Source organism: Myodes glareolus, chromosome 22 (genome assembly GCF_982192425.1).
Source record: "Myodes glareolus chromosome 22, mMyoGla1.1, whole genome shotgun sequence".
In the NCBI taxonomy this organism is placed as follows: Eukaryota; Metazoa; Chordata; class Mammalia; order Rodentia; family Cricetidae; genus Myodes; species Myodes glareolus.
This window is the reverse complement of record NC_142047.1, coordinates 10261832-10284041: the sequence shown is the minus strand read 5'-3', so window position 1 is coordinate 10284041 and position 22210 is coordinate 10261832. Positions and strand designations below refer to the sequence as shown.

General features: G+C 38.3%; 1 protein-coding gene across 6 annotated transcripts in view; it reads left to right on the top strand.

Moving 5' to 3' along the window:
• Inpp4b (inositol polyphosphate-4-phosphatase type II B) overlaps window positions 1-22210 on the top strand; it is a 735560-nt gene that overhangs the window by 582664 nt on the left and 130686 nt on the right. For all 6 annotated transcript variants that reach the window (XM_087900452.1, XM_087900453.1, XM_087900454.1 and 3 more), the window contains 3 exons: window positions 2303-2433; window positions 2785-2889; window positions 10831-10939. In XM_087900452.1, coding sequence (XP_087756578.1) covers window positions 2303-2433; window positions 2785-2889; window positions 10831-10939 — 345 coding nt within the window. The remainder of the gene's footprint in view (window positions 1-2302; window positions 2434-2784; window positions 2890-10830; window positions 10940-22210) is intronic.

Below are 22210 nucleotides of genomic sequence, written 5' to 3'. Positions count from 1 at the left end.
ATACTTTTTATTTGTTTGTATATACAACTATTTTTTAATTATTTTTATGATACACATACCATTAAGACTGCATCATCTTTATATATCACAAAGTGTTGCATTAAACTGTGTTCTAGTTTGCTTTCTTTTGCTGTGATAGAAACACTCTGATATAAAAAATTAATCTGGACAGCAAAGGGTTTATTTGGCTTATACTTCCAGCTCATGATTCAGCTTTGAGGGAAGTCATAGCAGGAGCTGAGCCAGGGACTGCAACAGAAGCCATGGAGGAAGGCTGCTTAGTATTTCACTTCCTGGAACGCACTCAGCTTGCTGTCTTATACAGCCTGGGCCCTCTTGCTTAGGGATGGTGCTACCTGCAGTGTGACGGGCTCTCCCATGTCAATCCTCAGTCAAAGCATTCTCCACAGACACGACCATATGCCAGTCTGGTCAAGCAATGCTTCAGTTGAAATATCCTCTTCCTCGGTGAACAACTGTTCTTGAACTTCTTATAGAACAGGAAAGATGTAAGTGTAAAAAAATGAATGTGCTATAGAATGACTCTTAGCCAATAGATAGAGAATCTGAGAGACAGAGGTGTTTGAACTTGGAAGTTTGGCTCACTTAGCGATAAATTACAATATCAAAACATTGCTAAAAATAACCAGCCCTGACCTCCTGATTGTGAGGTTCCCTCATTTCTGTTGCCTTTTAAACTCTTTTTGAGCTACTTTAATGTGTTATTATAATTACCTTATTTCGATTACCTGTTTAACTGTACAGAAGCTCAGTGCTGCCTCTGCTGTTTTGCTGCTCTGCTTTCAGCCTCTGTGGGAGCTTTTCTCAGTGTGAGCCAACCCTGTGCTGATGGGTCTGTTTGTGTGCCTCTCGGTGTCATTTGTTAGAACGACCAGACCCGTCTGTGCATTTCTCTGCAAGACTGTGACATGTTAGATATGTCCAATATTCCATCCCATCTCCTATGGACTCCTGACAGTTTATCTCCACTCATCCGCACCCCATAGAAAGCTAAACTTTTTGGACCATGTTTCGGGAAAACATCTCATAATCAAGGACATGCGTAACTACTTGGGCTCATCCCACATGAAGTTCAGCAATGCTGTCATGGGTCCTCCTTTCTTCATCATTCAAACCTTTAGTTGGTATTTCTAATGAAGACACAGAGGCATCATAAATCACAAACACGTATCTATTCATAGGACATAAAAGTCCTAAGCACTAATATTCATATAGAACTATAAAGCGAAGACTAGAACCAATTAGCTTTATGTACCACACAGCTCTCTTATCTCAGACCTAACCCACTTGTCCTGCTTCTTCTAGGCTTGGAATTCTGGAACTTTCTGGAATCACATGCATGTTTTGTCATTCTTTTGTACTCAATTTGAACACCCTATGATTTGAGGTCAGAGAATGTGATTCTTCCTTCTTAAAACTTCTATTTCTACCTCCCATTTTATCATAATCTTTCTACTATCATTTTCTACTGATTAATTACTTCTCAAATGAATATTGTGTCATGAAAGATAATCTTTGGAAAAGCTGAGCATGAGATTAATGTTGGCAATGACTAAAGACCACATGAAAGATGGAGTGGACTTCATCACAGTCCCATTGAAAGAAAGCAAAATCAACAACAAAGACCAGCAAACAAGGCACATTTATATACACCATCAATTATTCTTGCACATAACATTCCTATAATAAAGATTCTACAGCTTCTGAATTTATTAGCTTGGTATTTAGTATGTTTCATGTCCAAAATAGCAAAGACAGTTCATTATCGCTGGTTAAATTAGCGTCATGAAAATGTGGCCAGCAAAAGGTCACGGAAATGAGGAGCCATCCAGCTGCACAGGGTATCCAACCATTTATCACTATCACTTTTAAAAGGCAATCTGATTATTTAAATTAACTTGGCTAAAGGCTAGAATTTGGATAAAAGTTAATAACTTAAACCTAAATGGCAGGATTAGGTATTCCTTTGGATAAAGCCGAGATAACACACATGCATACAGCGTATTGAGATTGTCCTTGAGAGAAATTAATGACAAGGGAGCTGTACCTAAATCTTCTGTATGTGAGATTTCTTCCAAAAATTCACTTTTTTGGATTTTTATAGTCTAAACTTCTAATACTTGTATTTTATTTAATTTTTTTAGTTTCAAGCTGATAAAGTCAGAGTTTCCTAAGAAGGACATTGAAAAGTTTGTTATTCATTTGATAGTCCTAATTAATAATTCTGACTGTTGAGATAAAAGACAAAAATATATGTTCTATTGTTTTGTATTCTTAACAGAAACCAGGAGCTAAAGGAGCTTGGTGACCTGTCTCCACACTGGGACAACCTACGGAAAAATGTCCTGACTCACTGTGATCAAATGGTGACAATGTACCAAGACATTCTGACAGAACTTACCAAGGAAACAGGTATGGAGCAGCAACTGCTTTCTGAATGTCCCGTGTGACAACAGCTGGAATGGCTTGCTGTGGAGATGAGAGAAGCAAAGATTCAACTCTTTGTCTCTCTTTTATCTCATCATCTAAAGCAAGGGAGCATGAGCTCTGCATTATGGTGTTATTATAGTAATATAACAATAAAGGAAAGAATTTTAAAATTAATGTTTGTGAAGAAAGTGAAGGAATTAATATTTTCCTTTCTGAAGTTCTTGTAAGATCATTCATTTTTGCCAAATGTGTCTTTGAACACACACATATTTCATATGTGTTTATGGGTCTGTTTATTCATTTGTTAATCGTTTCTGATCTTCCTTCTTCTAGGGTCCTCTTTCAAATCCAGCAGCAGCAAAGGAGAGAAAACTTTAGAATTTGTTCCAATAAATCTACACTTGCAGCGGATGCAAGTGCACAGCCCTCACCTCAAAGGTAACTGACATTCCTCCGGAAGTGTCAAGTTGTGTCCAGTGTGTGCTTGTTTAACAGGTTAATGGTGGCAGTGACCGTAGTTAAGAGATAGGGTAGCGGGAAGACGAAACAACCAAAGCTGATGCTGGCCCTCAGTGATGAAACAAACCAACCCTGTTTCCACTTCTCATGGAAAGCTTACACATGTGACATCTGACTTGAATTAGAGATGAAAACCCAGTCTCATCTCCCAAAATAGCATTCATCATGGCTGAGGGGTAATAATTTTCTGACTGCTTTAATTGGTAAAAAGAAAAATAGGAAACAAACGTTTCTGTTGTTATCTTCGGTAGCAGCCTAAACTCCAGAGTGAAGCTACACCCTGCTTGTCTGCTTTGGTGAGTGTTAACAGCAATACTCTTTCTTGTGGGAACAAGTGAGTAGGTGAAATTTGGTCCATGGAAAGTGGCAGAATACTTTGTTTGATCTCTTGTCCATGAGAAAGGTGTGGGTTCTCAGAGCACAGTGGCTGGATCTCAAGTGATTGATACAGTACATTTTTTTTTATTGTTCTGTAAAATCCTTACTGTTTTTTCTGTTGTTATTACACTCATTTAATGAATTTGTGTGTGAGTTTGATGTTTATATATGTGTAGGCACTGTTAGAACGCCTAAGCGGGGGTCAGAGAAGAGCTTGCAGGAATCACATCTCTCCTACCAAGGATCAAATTCAGGCCATCAGGATTGGTGGCAAGTGCTTTTAAACAATGAGATACTTTCTAGTTCCCCCTTGTCATTTGAAAATAAAATATTTCAAATGTTCTCTGTAGCTGGAGGTTTCTCTCCTGCCTGCCAGTCTCTGAATAATCAATCTGAGGCTTAATATTAATTACTATTTGCTCTATTGTCTCAGGCTTATTATGAACTACCTGTTACAACTTAAATAACCCATTTTTATTATTCTATGTTTTACCGTGAGGCTTATGGCTTGTTACCTCACATCTCGCTTTCCTGGTGGCTGCTGGCATCTCCCGGACTCAACCCTTTTTATTCCTGTATCTCTGTTTGGACTTTCCACCTGGCTCTATTCTTCCTGGCTATTGGACAAATAAGTTTCTTTATTAACCAATGATTAAAACATATTCACAACATATAGAGAGACATCTCACATCATAAGTCCCTTTAACTTGTTTTTCAGTTTTATTTTATGCTTCATTTTAACTTGTTTTATTTGAGACAAGCTTACATACAGAACGGGCTGGCCTCAAATTTACCATATACATGAGGTTTATGATCCTTATGCGCCTCCTGGCTCTGGGATTATAATTGTGTGCCCACACCTTTCAGTTTATTATGTGTTGGGGATATGGTGGAAGGATCAGGACATTGAAGAATATTTCCTTGATTGCTAGCTGTCAGTAATGTGAACATGAATGATATGGAAATTTTAAAACCACCAAACACTAAAGTGTAAGACATTATATTTAAGAACTGCCACCATGTATTTTCCTAATAGCTACTGTGACAAGGTGTGTACGATGCAGCAAAGAGCCGTGTCTTGCAGCAGCAGATTTCATGTGACTTAGAGCCGCACTACACTTTACATTTGACCTAGGGCCTTCATTTAACTCTTTAAGTCATCATTGCGCTTAATACTGTGTGTGATTAGGTAAGATGGGGTATCCAAGACATATGGAGCAGTATAGGAATAGCAGTTCATATGTTGTTGTCTTTTGATAGCATGAAGTCAAAATGTATCTATGTATGTCACCAGACCATTAAAACTAGAGAAACTAAGACTTTCATCAAAGGAATATGTCTTGAAGTAGGACCTGGCCAGGATTAGGGAAGAGGTGAACTAAAGAAGCATTTTGAATTGTTTTTATGTATAAGTACGTAATGACAGGCACAATACGATTGGAAGGAGAGGAATTTTTACTCTAGCCATGGATAAATGATAGTGTCTTCACCCACACATACCACATGGAGCCAAATGGATACGGATGCGAGTTCAGATTGAGGAAGGCATTATAATATTTGTAATGATTGAATATACAATTTTATTAAACAGGTTATATTATCAACTCCTTATCTCTTATGAAAATTTTGTATACTATGGAATGCTCCAAAATCCCTGAAAGATAAACTACTGTGGGGTAGGATGTGTTTCAGCTCTGGAGGGAAAGGTGGCCCGGCTGGTCTAGAAGTCAGGCTATATCTGGAGTTGCTGCAAAAGCACAGCTCTGGAGGGAATGGTATCCTGATTTGATGGGAAGCCAGGCTATACCGGAAACTGGGGTGTGATGGGGGATGGTATCCTAGCAGTATGTAGTGATCCTGCTCCTCTCCTAGAGAGAGCCAGTACAGCTGAGCCCTGTCTAGTCTGTACCCCTAAGGGAACGTCGCAGTGAAGTTATAGCTTTCTTTTTCTGCTTCACTCTGCTTAAAGAGGAAGCCCATGCAGAAATGTAGCAACCTCCTCCAACTCTGAGAAGGGTTGTTACTTTCTCTGCCCTACTCCTTAGGGAGTGTCCCAGCAGGATATAACTGTTTCTTTTTTTCTCAACTCCCCAAAGGGAACATCTCAGCAAAGGTTCTTTCTTCTACTCCTCTCCTGCAAAGATCTTCATCCAAAACTCTTTTAAGAAAGAGATTAATTTGGGAAGAAGGAGTCCAGGAGAGTGGCTGCCTCTGCTAGGATGGTGAAGGACAGCCAGCAACTGAACAGGCAGAGGGGTTGATGTATGGATTCTTAGGGGATCCCAGGGAGAAGATTTTCTGCTCAGGGATTGGTTAGTTTTCCTGCTCAGGGATTGGTTGGTTTAGTTGGTCAGGGGCAGATAGGGCTCTGATTTCAGGGCCAAACTGGGTTTCTTTCACTGGCCTTTTTAAACCTTTGGCCCTATTTTCAAGGCTAAGACATATTTGTTTCACTGGGTCTGGTTCCAAGGCCAAAGTGTGTTTCTTTTCCTGTTTCAGAGTCAAGGTTCTGGGTTCAGGGCTAAAGTGTTTCTTTCATTGTCTGGGGTTTCAGATCCAGGGTAGGTTTCTTTCACTAGCTCTGGTTTCAGGTTCAGGGTGGGTTTCTTTGGCCCTTTTTCCTACATTGGTTGATCACGCTATTTTTAGCATCTGATTCTCTGAACTGAAAGGAAAACAACTGGGGTCTAAGAGGCAGGAATTTAGAAAATCAAACAAAAACTGGGCTATTTAATTTGATTTGGCATGGCTATTGGCCATTAATGACTACCATAATGAAAACCAACCAACAAGTAGAAATTCAAATGTCAGCCAGGCCATGTAACCCTCTGAGCCTGAGGGGAAGCCTTCCTTTCTTACTAGGTGGTTGCTGATCTTGTCTTTTGTTTTTTATTGATATGAATATACAACTTCCTAATCCTTCAGCCTTACATGCTGCCTTAATTTTTTTCCTCTGAGATTCTGCGTGTCTTCCTCTCTCCTCACTCTCACTTGCTAGCTCTCTGTTCAGTGTCTCTGTCAGAACACTGGGCACGTTAGGCCAGAGCACAGCCTAGCTATTTGCCAATTGCTTGAGTTGGTTGCAAAGACTCTGTTTTGAAGAGCAGTTTGACAGTGGGCAGAATGTTCAAATGCAAGGCTAAGGTCGGGCTCTCAGAACAGGACTGAGCAGCACTGATATTGTAATGCCTCTTAACGACAAATGAGGCAGCCGGCAGGTAACTGCAGGTTCCTTCGGACTACTAATTTTTCATCTTTATTAATGACTTCAGTGTACAAATATCCACAACAGAGATGCTGAACACGGATGAAAATAACAACAGGAACAGAGATAAAATCCCCAGAATGAAAATTCTAAGTGCAGACTCCAGAATACCTCAGTGTATTTCACTTTCACAGCCCATCAGTTATAAACATTATAAAATACATATTCTTATACGATTATCATAGTTTGTTGTAAGCCTTTTACATGTTAGATATAATAAAGTAGTATATTTGTGGTATAAAATGTAATGAATTCAAATTAAAGCAATTGTTTTTCTTTAAAGAAATAAAACTTTAGTGTTAGTTTTGGACACTTAATCCTCTAATTGAGCAACAACATTTTGGCAGGTCTATTTGAAATGTATATTATTGAATTCTTTTATGTAACTGTATTATTCATGCGTTACTAATTTTGGATATCAGAACTCTATAAATCTTAGATATACAAGCAGAATTTTACAGTTTTATTCTAGTGCAAGAGGGCCTATTGGAGTTTCCTCAATGCTTTATCTTGAGAGTGGAGATGCAGCATCTTCTCAGTATGGATAATCTTTCTCAGATTAGCTCAGCGATGATCCCAAATTGTTTGAGCTATTTAGAAACACAAACTCACCAACCGATTGATGTCAAATGGATTTGTGTGCCTTTTTGAAATCAGGGATTACGTTTAACTTGTTCCTTGATATGAGATCATCATGCATAGATTTTTCTATTAACACATTTTTATAGCTGAGGAGATTTTAATAAGATCTCCTGTAAAAACAGAACCATCTCATTTCTATTATTAAATGCCATTTAAAAGTTACAAGACATCTCAATTATGAATTCTCAGATAAATCTGCTCTCTGTGGCTTGATGAAGCTCACCCACTCAAACGCTGCTTCCCTGTGGCATGGAATTGCAATTTTCATGAGACCAAAGGTGTTTTTCAGATACCATATAATGTCAATAAAGGCAGGCACATTTTTAAAGAAAGACAAAGGGAGAGGGCCTTTAAATACTTTTTTTTCTCCTTTTCTATGCAACACTCCACCTTGTTTTTAATGATAGTCTTTTGACACCAAAATCTGAAGAGTTCTGTCATATATGACTAAAAACTGCTCAAATTATGAAAATACACAAAGAGTGGGGAAATATGAATACTTTAAAATAATAGCACTGTTCCTGGTTACGAAATTGCTACTTTTCAGTTTGGATTTTGTTATATGAGTAATTCTATTCTAACTCTTCTATCTGCTCTTGCCTAAAGAAAAAACAGTCAATTGCCATTAATTCTTATTTTAAAGGGGTATGGCTAAGAATAAATGTGACTCTTTAATTGGACATCTTTCTTCATTATTCTCAGTCTAGGAAATTAACTACCTACTTGATCAATCTGCTATTCTGTAGCAATTGTGAGTAAAATTCAAGGCCCTGGGACCCTAAGAGAGAAACCTAGTTGTTCAAACATTTATCAGTAATTGTTGGTTCTCAAATGAGTATTGCAAAATACTAAGCTTCATTTAAATAATAATTTTGTGAATTCCATAGAAAACACTGGTTTTAAAGAAGTCGAGTGCGTACTGTATACAATGCACTGTTATTTCAAGTTGTGGGACAGCTTACATGACCTTATCTGTAGCTGTAAAACAAAATAGTGTGCTCATACTGAAATCCACGTTCATTTGGGGAAGAATATCCAATAGGCATTTTCTAGTTGGTTTCTTCTGTGTTTTTTTTTTTTGGCTCTCAATGCTAAAATTTAAAAATTCAAATAAACCTTTTAAAACTGTGAAATAGGAAAAAAAAAGCTTTGCCATCAAAGCTCATGAACATAGAATAGATTCATAATGTTCCAAGCTTTCTAAAGGTTGAGTCTGGCTGAGAGTCAGAACCAGTATCCTTATAAACACAGGAATGCCAGGCCAGAGTGGGACTGTCACACCCTGACACAGACGTTAGGTGTCCCGTACAAGGGACCACATTAATGGAATATCACAGGTGATTAGAGACATGGGAAAATGATAGAGACTCCACTTTAGGATTTGTCTAAAGTATTGGTTCCACAACTGGATGATCTCAAGTATTTCTGCAAAGGTCAAATGGGAAGGGTATTTTAAGGTCTCTTCTCTCTTTAAAATATATCTAGTGATGATTTAGAGTTTCTTAATCATGTTATATTGGTTATGCTTTGACCTTTTAAAAAAATCTTCAGCTGAGGAACATCTAAATTATTTCCAGTTTCTGACTCTTATGAATAAAGTCACAATGAACATAGTTGAGCAAGTGTGCTTGTGGTAGGATGTCCTTTGGGTATATGCCCAGGAGTGGTAGAGCTGGGCCTTGATGCAGATCAATTCCCAACTTTCTGGGGAACCACCATATTGATTTCCATAGTGACTGTACAAGTTTTATAGTTCTGTTTTGGAGTGAAAGGTATCAGCATGGCTCACATTTGTGTCGTCTGTCTAGTGCAGAAGAACAGGTGAGTAAGTGGCACAGATGCTGGTGTGCAGCGGTTCACAAGTGTTTTCTCGTTCTGTCTACTCACAGGGATGGTGACATTCCAGTAGAGCATAGCATACCTAATTCACAGGACCTGATACTTAAGATTTATTTTCTAATTAAAACACAATGGCTATTTGTATTTTGGCCAGTTGTGACTTTCCATAATGGTACCCATTTAAGGAAAAGAGAGGAGTGAGAGCTTCTCTTATCTGTGGGTATAAAGATATGTGTTAAGAATGCAATTTGAGATTACACTGGTTTAGGAACGTGGCAGTACTAGGCTCTCCTCTATGGTCCATATTACTACAAGTAGTTCGCCATGTTTTCAATGTGAGGCATGAATTAACTATATTGAGCAGGTCTAAAGTCAAATTAGACAGCTGTTGGTTACAGCCCATATATGTTGCCGCTGCTCCATCTTTGGTAATCTCTTGCCATGCTGGTCATTGTGTTTGACCAGCTACTACATGGCTGAATCTGACCATTTGTTGCCTTTCTCCGTGGTACTTCTGATACTCTGAAAACTAATCCTTAGGATGAGATTCCTTGTCTTAACCATAAGGTAAAATCTCTGGGGTAGGAAATAATTAAATTTCTCATAAAATAATTATTCTTCTATCCTAAGAAATATTATAATTCATTAGTGACTTATCAAAAGTTAAGAAGTTATTATCATGTTGTGACTGTTACTACAGTCCATTAATTGGTTGTTAAATCCATGCTCTATGAAGTGCTGGGTCACATGGAAAGTTGTATTTTATTTCTCCTGATCTGTATTTTTAGAGTGGTGACATTCTATTTTTAAAAAGTAACAATTCAGATGGATCTAGATTGAATAATTTTGAAGAAGCAATGGTGTTCACCCGAGACTAATAAAACGATTTGTTTTTCTCAGTGAACCATATCTTAGAAACAACCAATATGTCAATATCAAAATCAATTTGAGAAAGATCTCCTATGAAATTAGATTTCTCAACAAAAATGTAGTTTAACCAGAAAACATACACTCTGTTTTCCTTATGTGAATATCTTTTATTTGAATATAAAATGATGGCATGTTTTGAAGCCATAAAGTTCAGGATCAAAAGATTGAATTTCAATTTAAATGTATGGATTTGTTTTTATGAAAAGCAAAGTATCTGGCTGGAAAATAAATTGAGACATTTTACATTCTCTCTGTTGTTGTAAGAAGTTGCAAAAGTTTGTATTCAACATTATGTAAATTTTAGAATAGATAAACGGGGAATGGCAGATAGATTTTTGTTTTTAATGTGGATGTACTCTTCTGCCCTTGAGCCAGAATAAATTAATATTTTTTGTTCCTCTTTTTGAAAACTTTGGTTGAGAAATTGTTCATTATTGTTGAATTTCAATGTGATTGCAAATTAAATGATGCAAAATTCAATAAAGTAAAACACACAAAAGACCAATCAACATGTTATCTTAGTAAGTATATGCGGGAATGGAGAACGTGCTGTTCTGCACTGTAGCATATAATTAAGATGCAGCCATAAATCTTGGAAATATTATAACTTGTTGAGGTACACAGGTAGCTTTCAGAAAAATTGATTCTTTCTTGTTGCCCCCTTGAGATGAGAGTTCATAGTTATTCCTGCAAAATAAGGCAGAAAAATTTCTCAAACTTCCTGCAGAGTGGATACTTTAATGCACACTGTATGCAGGAGACAGATGTTTGCAAAGTGTTCATCTCCTTGCCTGTTTCCGTTTCAGATGCTCTCTATGATGTCATCACCGTGGGAGCTCCAGCTGCCCATTTTCAGGGATTCAAGAACGGTGGTCTTCGGAAACTACTCCATAGATTTGAGACAGAGAGAAGGAAGTAAGTAAAGAAATAAAGAAAACAAGTATTTCGTTGATGCTATCTATTCTCTTTCCTTTGAATAAGTCTGCAGACAAGGTTAGCACATTGAACATCAATCCATCCTAATGAACAGTTCTTAACATGTCAACCCTGCAAGTCAATGAACGTTGCTGAGTTTCTCTACATCACTGGAGAATAGACTAGAGCCATTAAACTGCAGGAATGGGATTCCTGGGAGCTCCGCTGGCACACCATTATCCTGAAAGCCATGCTGCTCAGTGGGATGCTTTGGTATCACCCTTGCTCACTGAAACAACAGTGAGCAGGGATTTAGCCAGACCCATGACCCGGAGCAACCATAGAGATAAAGTGCCAGGGACCAGCCTCAGCAGAGAAGTGGGACTTGAATCTGGGATGTCTGGAAGACGAAGTGAGTACAGGAACACAAAATTCTGATGCAAGCTGACAGGCTATCTGCTGCAGGGCAGCTTCTTCTTCTACCCTGAGCTTCAAACTTCAGTCTTTTATTGTATATTTTACATAAGGAAAATGATTCTTTTTCCTTGCCACATTTCCTGGGCAAAGCAGTTCATAAGAAGCATAAAGATTTTGAAATCAGAACATCATCATTCATCATGACATTTTCCCAGTTCCCAAGCTCCATGCCAGCCACTATATTCTTAATTCTTAGCTGAGTTAATCGTAAAAATTAAAACTCCTGATGCTTTCACCTCAAAGGCAAACTACTTACAGTTTACAGAGGCATAGTTCTGTGTGTTTTACTCCATTGTCTTACTTTTCCCATTGCTGTTCCTCACCATTCTAATTTTGATTTATAAGGCCATAGGTGGTCAGTCCTAAAGCCCTAGGTTTCTCAGAAACTTTATTCATGATAGCCAAGCTCCTTTCTGTTTCAGTATAATTCTTTTGCCAAGTTTTATAATCAGGCAAAGAACATTTTTTGCATTTTTCCCAAATTTCCCCAATTCTTTCATCAGTCAGGTTTTCCCCGATAACCTGCTTTACAGCTTCAAAGCCTGCCCACTCTATCAGAGCAGGAGAGCTCATACAGCACAACCATGTTTTCAGATGCCACTGGTGTGGAAGAAGAAAAAGAACATGAAGAACAAATGCAGTAGTAGAATTGCTATAACCAGAGTCAACTGTAACACTGCCAAATGCGTATGCAAACACCATAGAAGTGGTACTGGGGCATGTAGTTGTTTTCTCCTTGGCCCTCAAGTAGCAATGCTCATTTAGCTGCCATTGGGTTGCCTTAAGGGACTTGCTTCCTGCATCTCAGGAACTGCGTGTGGTGGGGGGCTATGCCTTGCCATCTCCTGCAATTTAGATGCTTAATGATGAACATTGATTGTCTTTTTTATTTTTTTATTCTTTGATGATGACCCTGTTAGTGATTGCTGCCTTGAACTGAGGCACAATGTAAAACTGCCCTAACTTTTAACTGTGATATTTGGGAAGGAGAACTGTAAATTGGAGGGTTAAACTAACAGATGAAACTTATTTACTTAGGAAAAAATAGTATGAAACTAAAATATTATCTCTTTTTACAACTTTATATTACTATTTCTACACTTCTGTCTATTAACTACTTTTAAATGCTGCTTAATCAAGTGTCTGATAGATCAAGTGACATCCCACATTCAGGAGAATTTACCTTGTAATTTTCTCTAGCTATTACTACATTCATGCAAGCCATAAAAAGGATATTGGGAAGAGAACAAGTGTTTTCTCCTTCACAAATAGTGGTTTTCTTTGATTAGAAACCCCAAATTGAAGACTGAGGGAAGCTGTTAGTGTCAGTCACACCTAGTTTGATAACTGTGTTAGACACTTCATACAAGTGACAAACCAAAGATCTTTAAACATTTGAGCACATTCATCACAAAACCATCCTTTTCCATACTACCCAGATGTTGGCAGAGGCTTCTGCCACACCTGGTCCTGCAGCTGTTCAGTCCCAACAAAGCACACAGAGGCTTGCATTAGTTATAAAATAGCTCAGGATTTCTTACTAATTCTTACATTTTTCATTAATCTATAATTCTTATCTGTGTTAGCCACATGACTTGGTACCTTTTATCAGTAAGACATTCTCATCTTGCTTCCTCTGTGTCTGGGTGATGACTACAGACTGAGTCTTTCCTCTTCCCAGAATCCTGTTCTAGTTGCCCCACTTCTACTTCCTGCCTGGTTGTCCTGCACCTGGATACTGGTGAATCAACATTTTATTAAAATAGTACAAGTTCATTGTCCCACAGCAATTCCCCCCTTTTCTTTTTCCAAAACAAGAACTCTGAATCTAATCTTCTTTGTTTAGCTTTTTTTCCAGACCATTAACCATAGCAACTTGTAACCAATACTCTAAACAAAGATAAATATCCATAATCCACTTTTTGGGAATATGGACATAGTTTTCCAGGCCACTTCCTGCTGATTGGGGGCACTGATAATCTTATGGGGACCTAAGAAAAACTTAGAATTATTATCAAGTCCTGACAAGAGTATTCTGTGAGGCTTGATCATCACAACCAGCAGTTTTGAGGCTGTTCTGGATGTAGAACTCAGATGAAACTCCAACAGAGGTTCTCTAAACTGTTGGATCATCTGGGCCATCCTCTCTATTGGAGACTTTTAGGGGGTCTTCCTTGATCATATCTGATTTTTCTTAACACAGAATGAATCCACAGCCTCTCATTTTCTGTCAAAATAAAAGCAAAACCTTTTCTCCAAAGTAATATATCCATTGACTTAAGTTTTGAAGTTAAGGCATTTCAAAACACATATGTTGGATTAATCCAGCAGCATTTATAATTAAATGTTTTTTAACAGCTATTGCTCCTTCCTCAACATTCAAACAATTCAAAGACAACACAATAACATACAGTATCCAGACTCTGTATATTTTTCCATCTTTACATGACTTTATTTTGAACTCTATTTTTTTCTTTTTCTTTTTAGTTTTTGGTTTTTTGAGACAGGATTTTTGTGTATCTTTGGCTTCCTGGAACTCACTCTGTAGACCAGGCTGTCCCCGAACTCACAGAGATCTGCTTGTCTCTGTCTCCCAAGTTCTGGGATTAAAGGTGTATGCCACCACACCACCTTCTCTCTTTCCTTCCTTTCTTCCTTCCTTTCTTTCTTTCCTTCCTTCTTTCTTTCTTTCTTTCTTTCTTTCTTTCTTTCTTTCTTTCTTTCTTCCTTTCTTTCTTTCCTTCTTTCTTTCTTTTAACAGACTTCTCTCCCAAGCGTACATATATTTTTAAACACTGTAAACCATTTAAAGATTTGGGGTATTTTTGTTTGTTTGTTTGTTTGTTTGATTCTATCTTTACTGTAAATCTCTGCTTTTTCTGATCACATGAGTCTTTAATTTGCTATAGCTAGGATTAAAGGTGTGGCTTTGATGATTGGATCCACCCCATCTTTTAGCTTTTGAGAGTCTAGCTTCATGCCAGATGTACTGACGGGAGCCACACTTATTGCCACAAGTCTATGGAGTTTCAAGGTTCCTGCCACCACCCAGAAGCATGCTCTTGGCTATTCATAAACACCATTTAAGTGTTTGGTAGTGGGACCCCTTAAAAAGAGCTTCAAGGCTTTTGCAGCTAAAGCTGAATCAGGAAACCTCTCTTAAATGAGACATACTTTCCTCTAGCAAACAGAACCCACCTAAGAAAATGCTGCTACCAAGAATCCATGCTTATCTCTTTCTTTTTTGTCTAGAATTACTTTCCAAACTCTCTCAGGTTTTATGTGGATGTGGTTGTCCATGTTGGTGCCATTTGTTGACAGACATTTCTGTCTCACCTGGTCCTATAGCTGTTCAGTCCCAGCAAAACACACAGAAGCTTATATTAATTATAAACTGGTTGGCCTATTAGCTCAGCCTTTCTTATTAACTAACTCTTATATCTTACATTAACCCATAATTCTTGTCTGTGTTAGCCACGTTACTTGGTACCTTTTATCAGTGAGGTGTTCTCATCTTACTTCCGCTGTGTCTGAGTGATGACTATGGACTGAGTCTTTCCTCTTCCCCAAATTCTCCTATTCTTATCGCCCCTCCTTTACTTCCTGTCTGGCTATTGACCAATTAGTATTTTATTAAAACAATACAAATGACAGGGTACAAGACCATTGTCTCACAACACTCAGGTGTTTTAGAAGACAATATTCTAGAATTGAATCGTGGTATTTCCAATACAAATACATTTTTCTTCTTCTTTCTCCTCCTCGTCCTCTTCTCCTTCTTAAAAATACCAATTTTTACATAATACTATGATCTCAGTTGTATTTCTTGTTTACATTTTTTTAATTTTTGTTTACTCTTCATTAGGGATGGACTTGCGTGTCTATAATTATCACATGTGGACCATAGCGTTCCCACCACTGGAATCACAACCAAGTACTGTCTTGTCTCCAGGCTTTTCCCCCTGTCCCCAGGCATCTCCTCCTGTCCCTAAGATTCTCCCCCTGTCCCCAGGCATCTCCTCCTGTCCCCAAACTTCTCCCCCAGTTCCCAAGTTTCTCCTTGGTATCTATACCCTGCTTCCAGACCTTTCTGTTTTAGAAAGTGCCTCCATTTCCTTGGGGTTTAGGAATAACAGTCAGAGCTCTAGAAGTAGGCTGTGCAGGGAAGGAATTTATCTCCTGCAGCTAGTTGGAAGTCAGTTTAAACCACAAAGTCCAGTGAAGAAGGGATGCTCTGTGTTTACTGAGGTGTGGTTGGCAGGCAGTTTCCTGCCCACAGTCCTACTGAGGAGAGCTGTTCCTCATTGAGCTCCTTCTGTACCTGCCTCTGGTAGAAGGGACTGGCTTGTGCATTCATCTCCAGAATGGATGGCTGTGATTCAAAGATGCAAGACTCACTGGGGTACCAATTTCACCAGTTTTTCACTTTCTTTTAGTGTTAGTTTGTTCTTTTTTTGTTGGCGTCAGCTTTTTTTTTCTGCTCAGATGATTTTTCTGAAACTAAAAACAAAAACAAAAGCAAAAAAAAAAACCTAGCATCTAGAAGTTGAAGAGAGTAACACAAGACATTCATTGTCATTTCATCTTTTATATCCTGACCCCCAAACCACTCTGCCTTTCCTCTTTTGCCCCTTCGAGCTATTAGAACTATCACATTTTGTGTGTAGTGGTTTATTGTGATATGCAGAAGCTAAATAGTTGCTATTTCCACTATCCTGTCTGGAACTGGAAATTTCTTATTGGTTTATTAATTCTATTTTGTTTATTTTCAACCAACTATGTTTAAAAGAGAATAATGATATAATTACAAGATTCAAAACTTCTGGATACAGGGAATCCAGAATCTAGTTGAATGCAAATTTTCAGTATGTGAGATGTTAGACATAACTCTGCAATTTCATAACTAACCATTGTATGGAATTGGCAAGGACAAGTGTTAAGTTCATCATTGAACCATGAGACATATTTATGTTTGAAGACATAGTAATGTGTGAAGTCTTCACTAATCACTTCTCCCTGGGATATTGCACATAAGGGAATAACTGGTGGATTAAATTTAAGGTAAATGAAAAGATATGCCCAGTGCTTTCTAACACTGATTTCCTTGGAATATTCATGTGTTAAATATTCCATTGCTGCTGTTTTATTTATAACATGTAGCAAAATGATTATCAACAAACTTAAATAAAAAAAAATGTAAGTCAGTCAAAAAGTACCATGCTCCAGGGAAAACTGTGGATCAAATACGGCTTGCTGAGGCAATACATAACAGAAAATGCTTTAGGGCTACTCTTTGAGAGCCAGCCTGAGCAAATATAACATCAAAAGAACTGTCACACCATTCCGATATGTTCCTGAGGCCTTTTTGTCAACATATACTGTGTTTTCAGTGAAAGAAAATGCAAGGAAGTATATCTCACTATGTAAAGCGAATAACTAGAAGTTTAGGTTGAAATCTGTAAGGCAGAGAATCACCTTAAGTGATGGACCTCTTCTTGGTCTTCCTTATTTTGATACATGGGTAAAGATGGGCATTTTCAGCCATGGTTGGAAAAACTATCACTGCTGTTGGATTATTTTATCTTTATTTATCTTTCTGGACATCCTATTGGACATCAACTTGATATAGTCCAGAGACATCTGATAGTAGAATTTCCTTCCTCTCTTAGCCATCAGTAGTCACAGCTGCTAAGGTTAGGGAAGGTGCTTGTGTGCTATCACTGCATACCCAAGTTCATGCATCAGTTCAGTTCTCTCCAGAAGACATTGTTGCTCAGGTCCTCTCCAACCTCTGGCTCTTATCTTCTTTTATCCATCTTCCAGAATGTTCCCTGAGTCTTGCTAGGAGGGTGTGTGTAATACTTGAGTTGTTGATGTGTAAATGATCCCCTTTAAAAAAAAAAACACATATGTCTTTTGTTTCTTTGGGAGTTGTGTCCAATATACCCTCACTAATTTGTTTTAAAATTTCAGTCTCTGGACCAATAACTCAAATTCATAGCATTCATTTTCAAGTGCAGCTTTTGTTTCTGCTTTCAGAAATACCATATTCCATTAAAAACTTTCTCATAAGTGGTTTAATGAAATGAAATAGGTGCAGTGAATGTAGGGCCAAGTGAAAAGCCTTTGACAAGTTCTCTTTTTTTCCTTTTGAACTGAATCCAGTTGCTGAAAAATGTCATTTTGAAGGAGACAGTAAATTAATTTTTGTGTTGATTATAATTTGACTCCTTAAAGGTTTATTTTCTTCTTGTGAGTTGGTTCTCATTGGCAACTTCTAGCTCAAAGTGCAATTTTTCTTTTAGCAAAAGCAAAACTCTTTCTGCCAAACCTGCACGTGTGGCTTTTCTGCACCAAGGGTGTTCCCTGTACACAGCTTTAGACACGATACCAAGTGTTTCTGAAAGGAGGGACTTTATCTTTTATCTGCAGCTCGGGTTAGGCAGATGCTTAAATGAAGTAGTCCTGCTCTGGCTTGGGAATATTCGCAGACAGAAGGACAAGACTTGCTGAGCACAGGTGGAATGTGGCACATGGGATCAGAAGTGTTTTCACTAATTTGCATGTGGCCCTAAATGAATTTGAAATGCTATTTTTCTCCTGTTTTAGTTGTCTCTTATATTTGCTGGAACTATACATATTCCAAAACTAAAGAAATATATTGCTGAGGTCCTAAATGACTTGGCTTCTTTTCTAGAACAAACCAGTTAAGTATATGACACACACACACACTTACACACACAAATCTTACAAAGGTGTTGGGGATTTGAACACAGCAGGCACTCCACCAACTGAGCTGTCTCTCCATGTCCACATTTTATACATTCTAAAATTTGACTTGGATTTTATTGATTGGACTGAGGGTGATTAATAAATATACCACAGACTTATATTGCATCTAATTGTTTTTATAATCACTTACACTCTAAAATATATCCTTGTTCCTATATCTCTAGAAATGTATGTTCTTATTTATAAATTCTTATATAAAAGATGCATAAATTTAAGAGATGCAATTATATTGCCTTTCAAAAAAGCGTTAATTTGCACAAATACCCAGTTTACAACTAAATATCAACAATGGACTTCAGACACTCTCTTCATGTTACATCCAGATTTGGAAGGAAGTATTGATTTGTAAGATGCATGCGTGTGTGTGTGTGTGTGTGTGTGTGTGTGTGTGTGTGCACGCATGTGTGTCTCTATGTATGTGTTTCTCTGTGTGTGTGCATACACATTTATCTGTGTGTATGCGTACACATGTATCTGTGTGTGTGCGTGCGTGTGCGTGTGTATGTGTGTGAAACCACCCATAGGTAGCTCTATTTTAATTGTGCCTTCAAGGTGTCCTTATCAAATCACTCCCCTCTCCACTGACTCTCACATTTGCATCTCCAGAGGATTCCTTGTTTTACAGCAAGCACAAACAACCAACCAAAAAAAACCCCAACACAACACCAGCATCCACTCAGATGTTCCCCTTAGGGTCAGCAAATCCTTGGCACCCTTTTTCCTTTTGCTTCATTTTAATAAAAGAAAAGGCAGCATGTCAGTTCTGCTTCCTAACTTCTGTGTAAGTCCTCCATTTCACTAATGAATTATGGGTGAAGATAATCCTGACCCACAGAGCACTGTCTTCTAGGTGCTCCCCTGGCAGAGATTAATCACTCTCCTCGCTTCTCGGCTGGCACCGATCCAACCCTTTGGTTCATTTTGTCTGGGATGACATGTCTATAAGGCAAATATAATTTTGTGATTTAATAATTTTAAACAATTCAATTACTTCTCACTTGAAGATTAAAACCCGAGGTGCACATTATGCGTTTGTGTCATCTTGTCCTCGGGGACTGCATCCCCAAACCCATGGAGAATACCTCAAAGCTCAGATAGATCCAGACCATTTTATGTTACTTCTTCATTTGTACACATACACCTGTAATAAAGCTGAACTTATCCCCATGGAATAGAAGAAGATTAACAATGACTAGTAATACAATAGAACTGTAATCACATATTGTAGTAAGATAGTCAGTAGCATCACTCCTGATTAATGGAATTAATGTTATTCAGTACAATAGTTGGCTTGATCATAGGAATCCTGACAGTGGAGCTGGTATCCAGGACAGCTATTGAGGGATTGGGATTGAGAAGGAGATTCTCTGCCCAGAGGGATAGGACAGGCCCTCGGCAAGCAGAGTGGGGGTGGTCCAAGATTCCACCGCACTAAGAAATTCATAGAACTTTAAAATTATAGAAACTATTTATTTCCAAAATTGTCCATTTACCCTATGGTCGACCGTAGGTCATTGAAATCATGGAAAGCAAGACTTGAAAGGAGGAGTGTATTGGGCAGTTTTCTGAGTTAGAAATCTTGATATAAACAACATAAAAAGACGTGAGGTTATTTTTATTTTATTGTGGCTCATGAGTTCACAGATTTCAGTCCGTGTATCCGGCTCCCTTGCTTCTGAGCCTGTAGTAAGAAGGCTGTTCACCTTAAGATGTTCAGGAAGCAGGCTGAAGAGAGTATATGGAGACCTGATATACACACCAAACACATGCCCTCATGCCTTGTCATACTTTCCCTGCCAGACATTTCTAGAACTTTCCATAACAAGACTACATTCGCACTCACTACTACTGATCCTCCCTTAAGGTCAGGCACCGAGTGGAAGTCCAGTCTGAGTCTGTAGCTAGGACATCTGCTCTGAGCCTTCCGTGTAAGCATCCTTCTAGACATAGCTGAATCTGAAAGCATGGACTTTGTTACCTGGTGTACTCCAAATTCCCAGGGACCTGTTTGACAGGTATTTAGTGCACTAACAAGGATAATGGTGGAGGGACTAGATGAAGAAAAAGGGTTTCCTACAAAGCCAGTCGTTCTCCCTGGAGTGACTGATGCAGATGAACGAAGAAGTAATAGGGATGAGAACACTTGGTGAAATCAGGACCAGAAACATGCACTTGTAGGAAGCGTCTTATGCCCTGCGGACCATGTCTGGCAGGCCTAGACAGCAGCCGCATGGCGTGTGTTGTAAAAGCGCGGTCACACCCGTCTCTCTAAGAAGGGAATAAACATTTATTTATCCTGAAGGAAGAGGGGTGAAAGTGTTTGTGAAAGCCAGCCAACGTAACGGCTGACAATATCACCCCTGTGCATGTTTCCATTTGACATTTGTATGCTGGGGATGTGCTCCGATACCTTCCGTGCTTGGGAAACCAAGTGTGTTCTGTTAGTCAGGAAGTACCACGTGACAGTTCAAAGTTTTAAGAAATGAAATTGCTGAAATAAAAGACTTATACATTTGTAAACGACAATATGTAAATAGCTCTTGAAGTTTTGATACTAAATTTGTCAAAATAGCACTGTGTAAAAATAACAAAACATGAAGACTTTGAATTGTGAGTTTTCAAAACACCATTCATCCTTGGGCCTCATTTGCAATGTAGATATATGGCTGATTCCTCCTGATTTACCACCTTGTTGCTGCAGCTGAACTGCTGGAAATCATAAATAAAATTCTTAGATTTTTGAGAACTGGCTTATTAAGAAAGCAAGTCACAGTTTCCTCAGAAAGATAATTTAAATGGTTATAAAGTAGGTTTATTTTATAACTCGTTTTAATTTAACATAGAAGATTCTAACTTTTAATATGTTTGTATGTATGTACACGTGAAAGCTGATTGAAAGCAGTAAGGAGCATCTGTGCTCATGCTAAACACAGAGACTTCCAGAATATTTAACTATCCACTAATCTCTACACTTAGCCATCATCATTTCAAAGGCAGCAGAAGAAAATAATTTACCATATCTAAAACAGTATTTTCCAGATTAAACAAAATTATCTAGGGAGGGGCTGAAGAAGAACGTCTGATACTCTTACAGAGGAGACATGTTTGGTGGCCAGAACCACATAGGGTGGCTCACAACCACCTGTAACTCCAGTTCCAGGTGGTGCAAATTCCCTTTCTGACTTCCATGGGCACAAGACATATGCATGATACACATATGACATGCAGGCTTTCCCATACACACATAAAAATGTATTTAATGGTGGCCGGGTGGTGAGGGCACACAACTTTAATCCCAGCACTCAGGAGGCGGAGGCACATGGCTCTCTGTAAGTTCAAGGCCAGCCTGGTCTACCAGAGCTAGTTACAGGACAGGCTCCAAAGCTACACAGAGAAATCCTGTCTTGGAACCCCCCCAAAATGTATTTAGTAATCTAGAAACAATTTCATTTCATAAATGGTAATGAAATACTAACTTTAAAATGTATGCATAAAATTTATGTTATGGGGGAATATAGGCTTACCTAAACTGAGGTGACTTATTATTGTATAAAAATCTATTAAATGTGACTTCCTGAAAAATTCTAGTATCATACTCTTGTCACAAGCTTCCAGAAGACAAAGATGGCTTCCATTGTGAGGTCAGCACAGGTGAAAAGAAAGAGGATCAATTTTAATGGTGTCAAGGAAGGAGTAGGAATTTGTCTGGGCCCTGTGTGCTTGTTAAGTTGTGAGGTGAGAATCCAGATGTAGCAAGGAAGAAAGCATGAAATTATGCAAACATACATACATAAAACATTTCATAGGACACAAATCTGTACCCACTAGTAAACACAGTGGAAAAGCTAGCAAGTTCACTGATCAGAGCAGAGACCTTTTTCCTCTAAAATAGTTGGTCTTTGTTTCACTAGCTGCAGATTGATTTTGTGTATTCATGCATGCATGTGTGTATGTGTGTCCTCGTGTGTGTGAGTGCATGCGTGTATGTGAAAACCTTCTGCA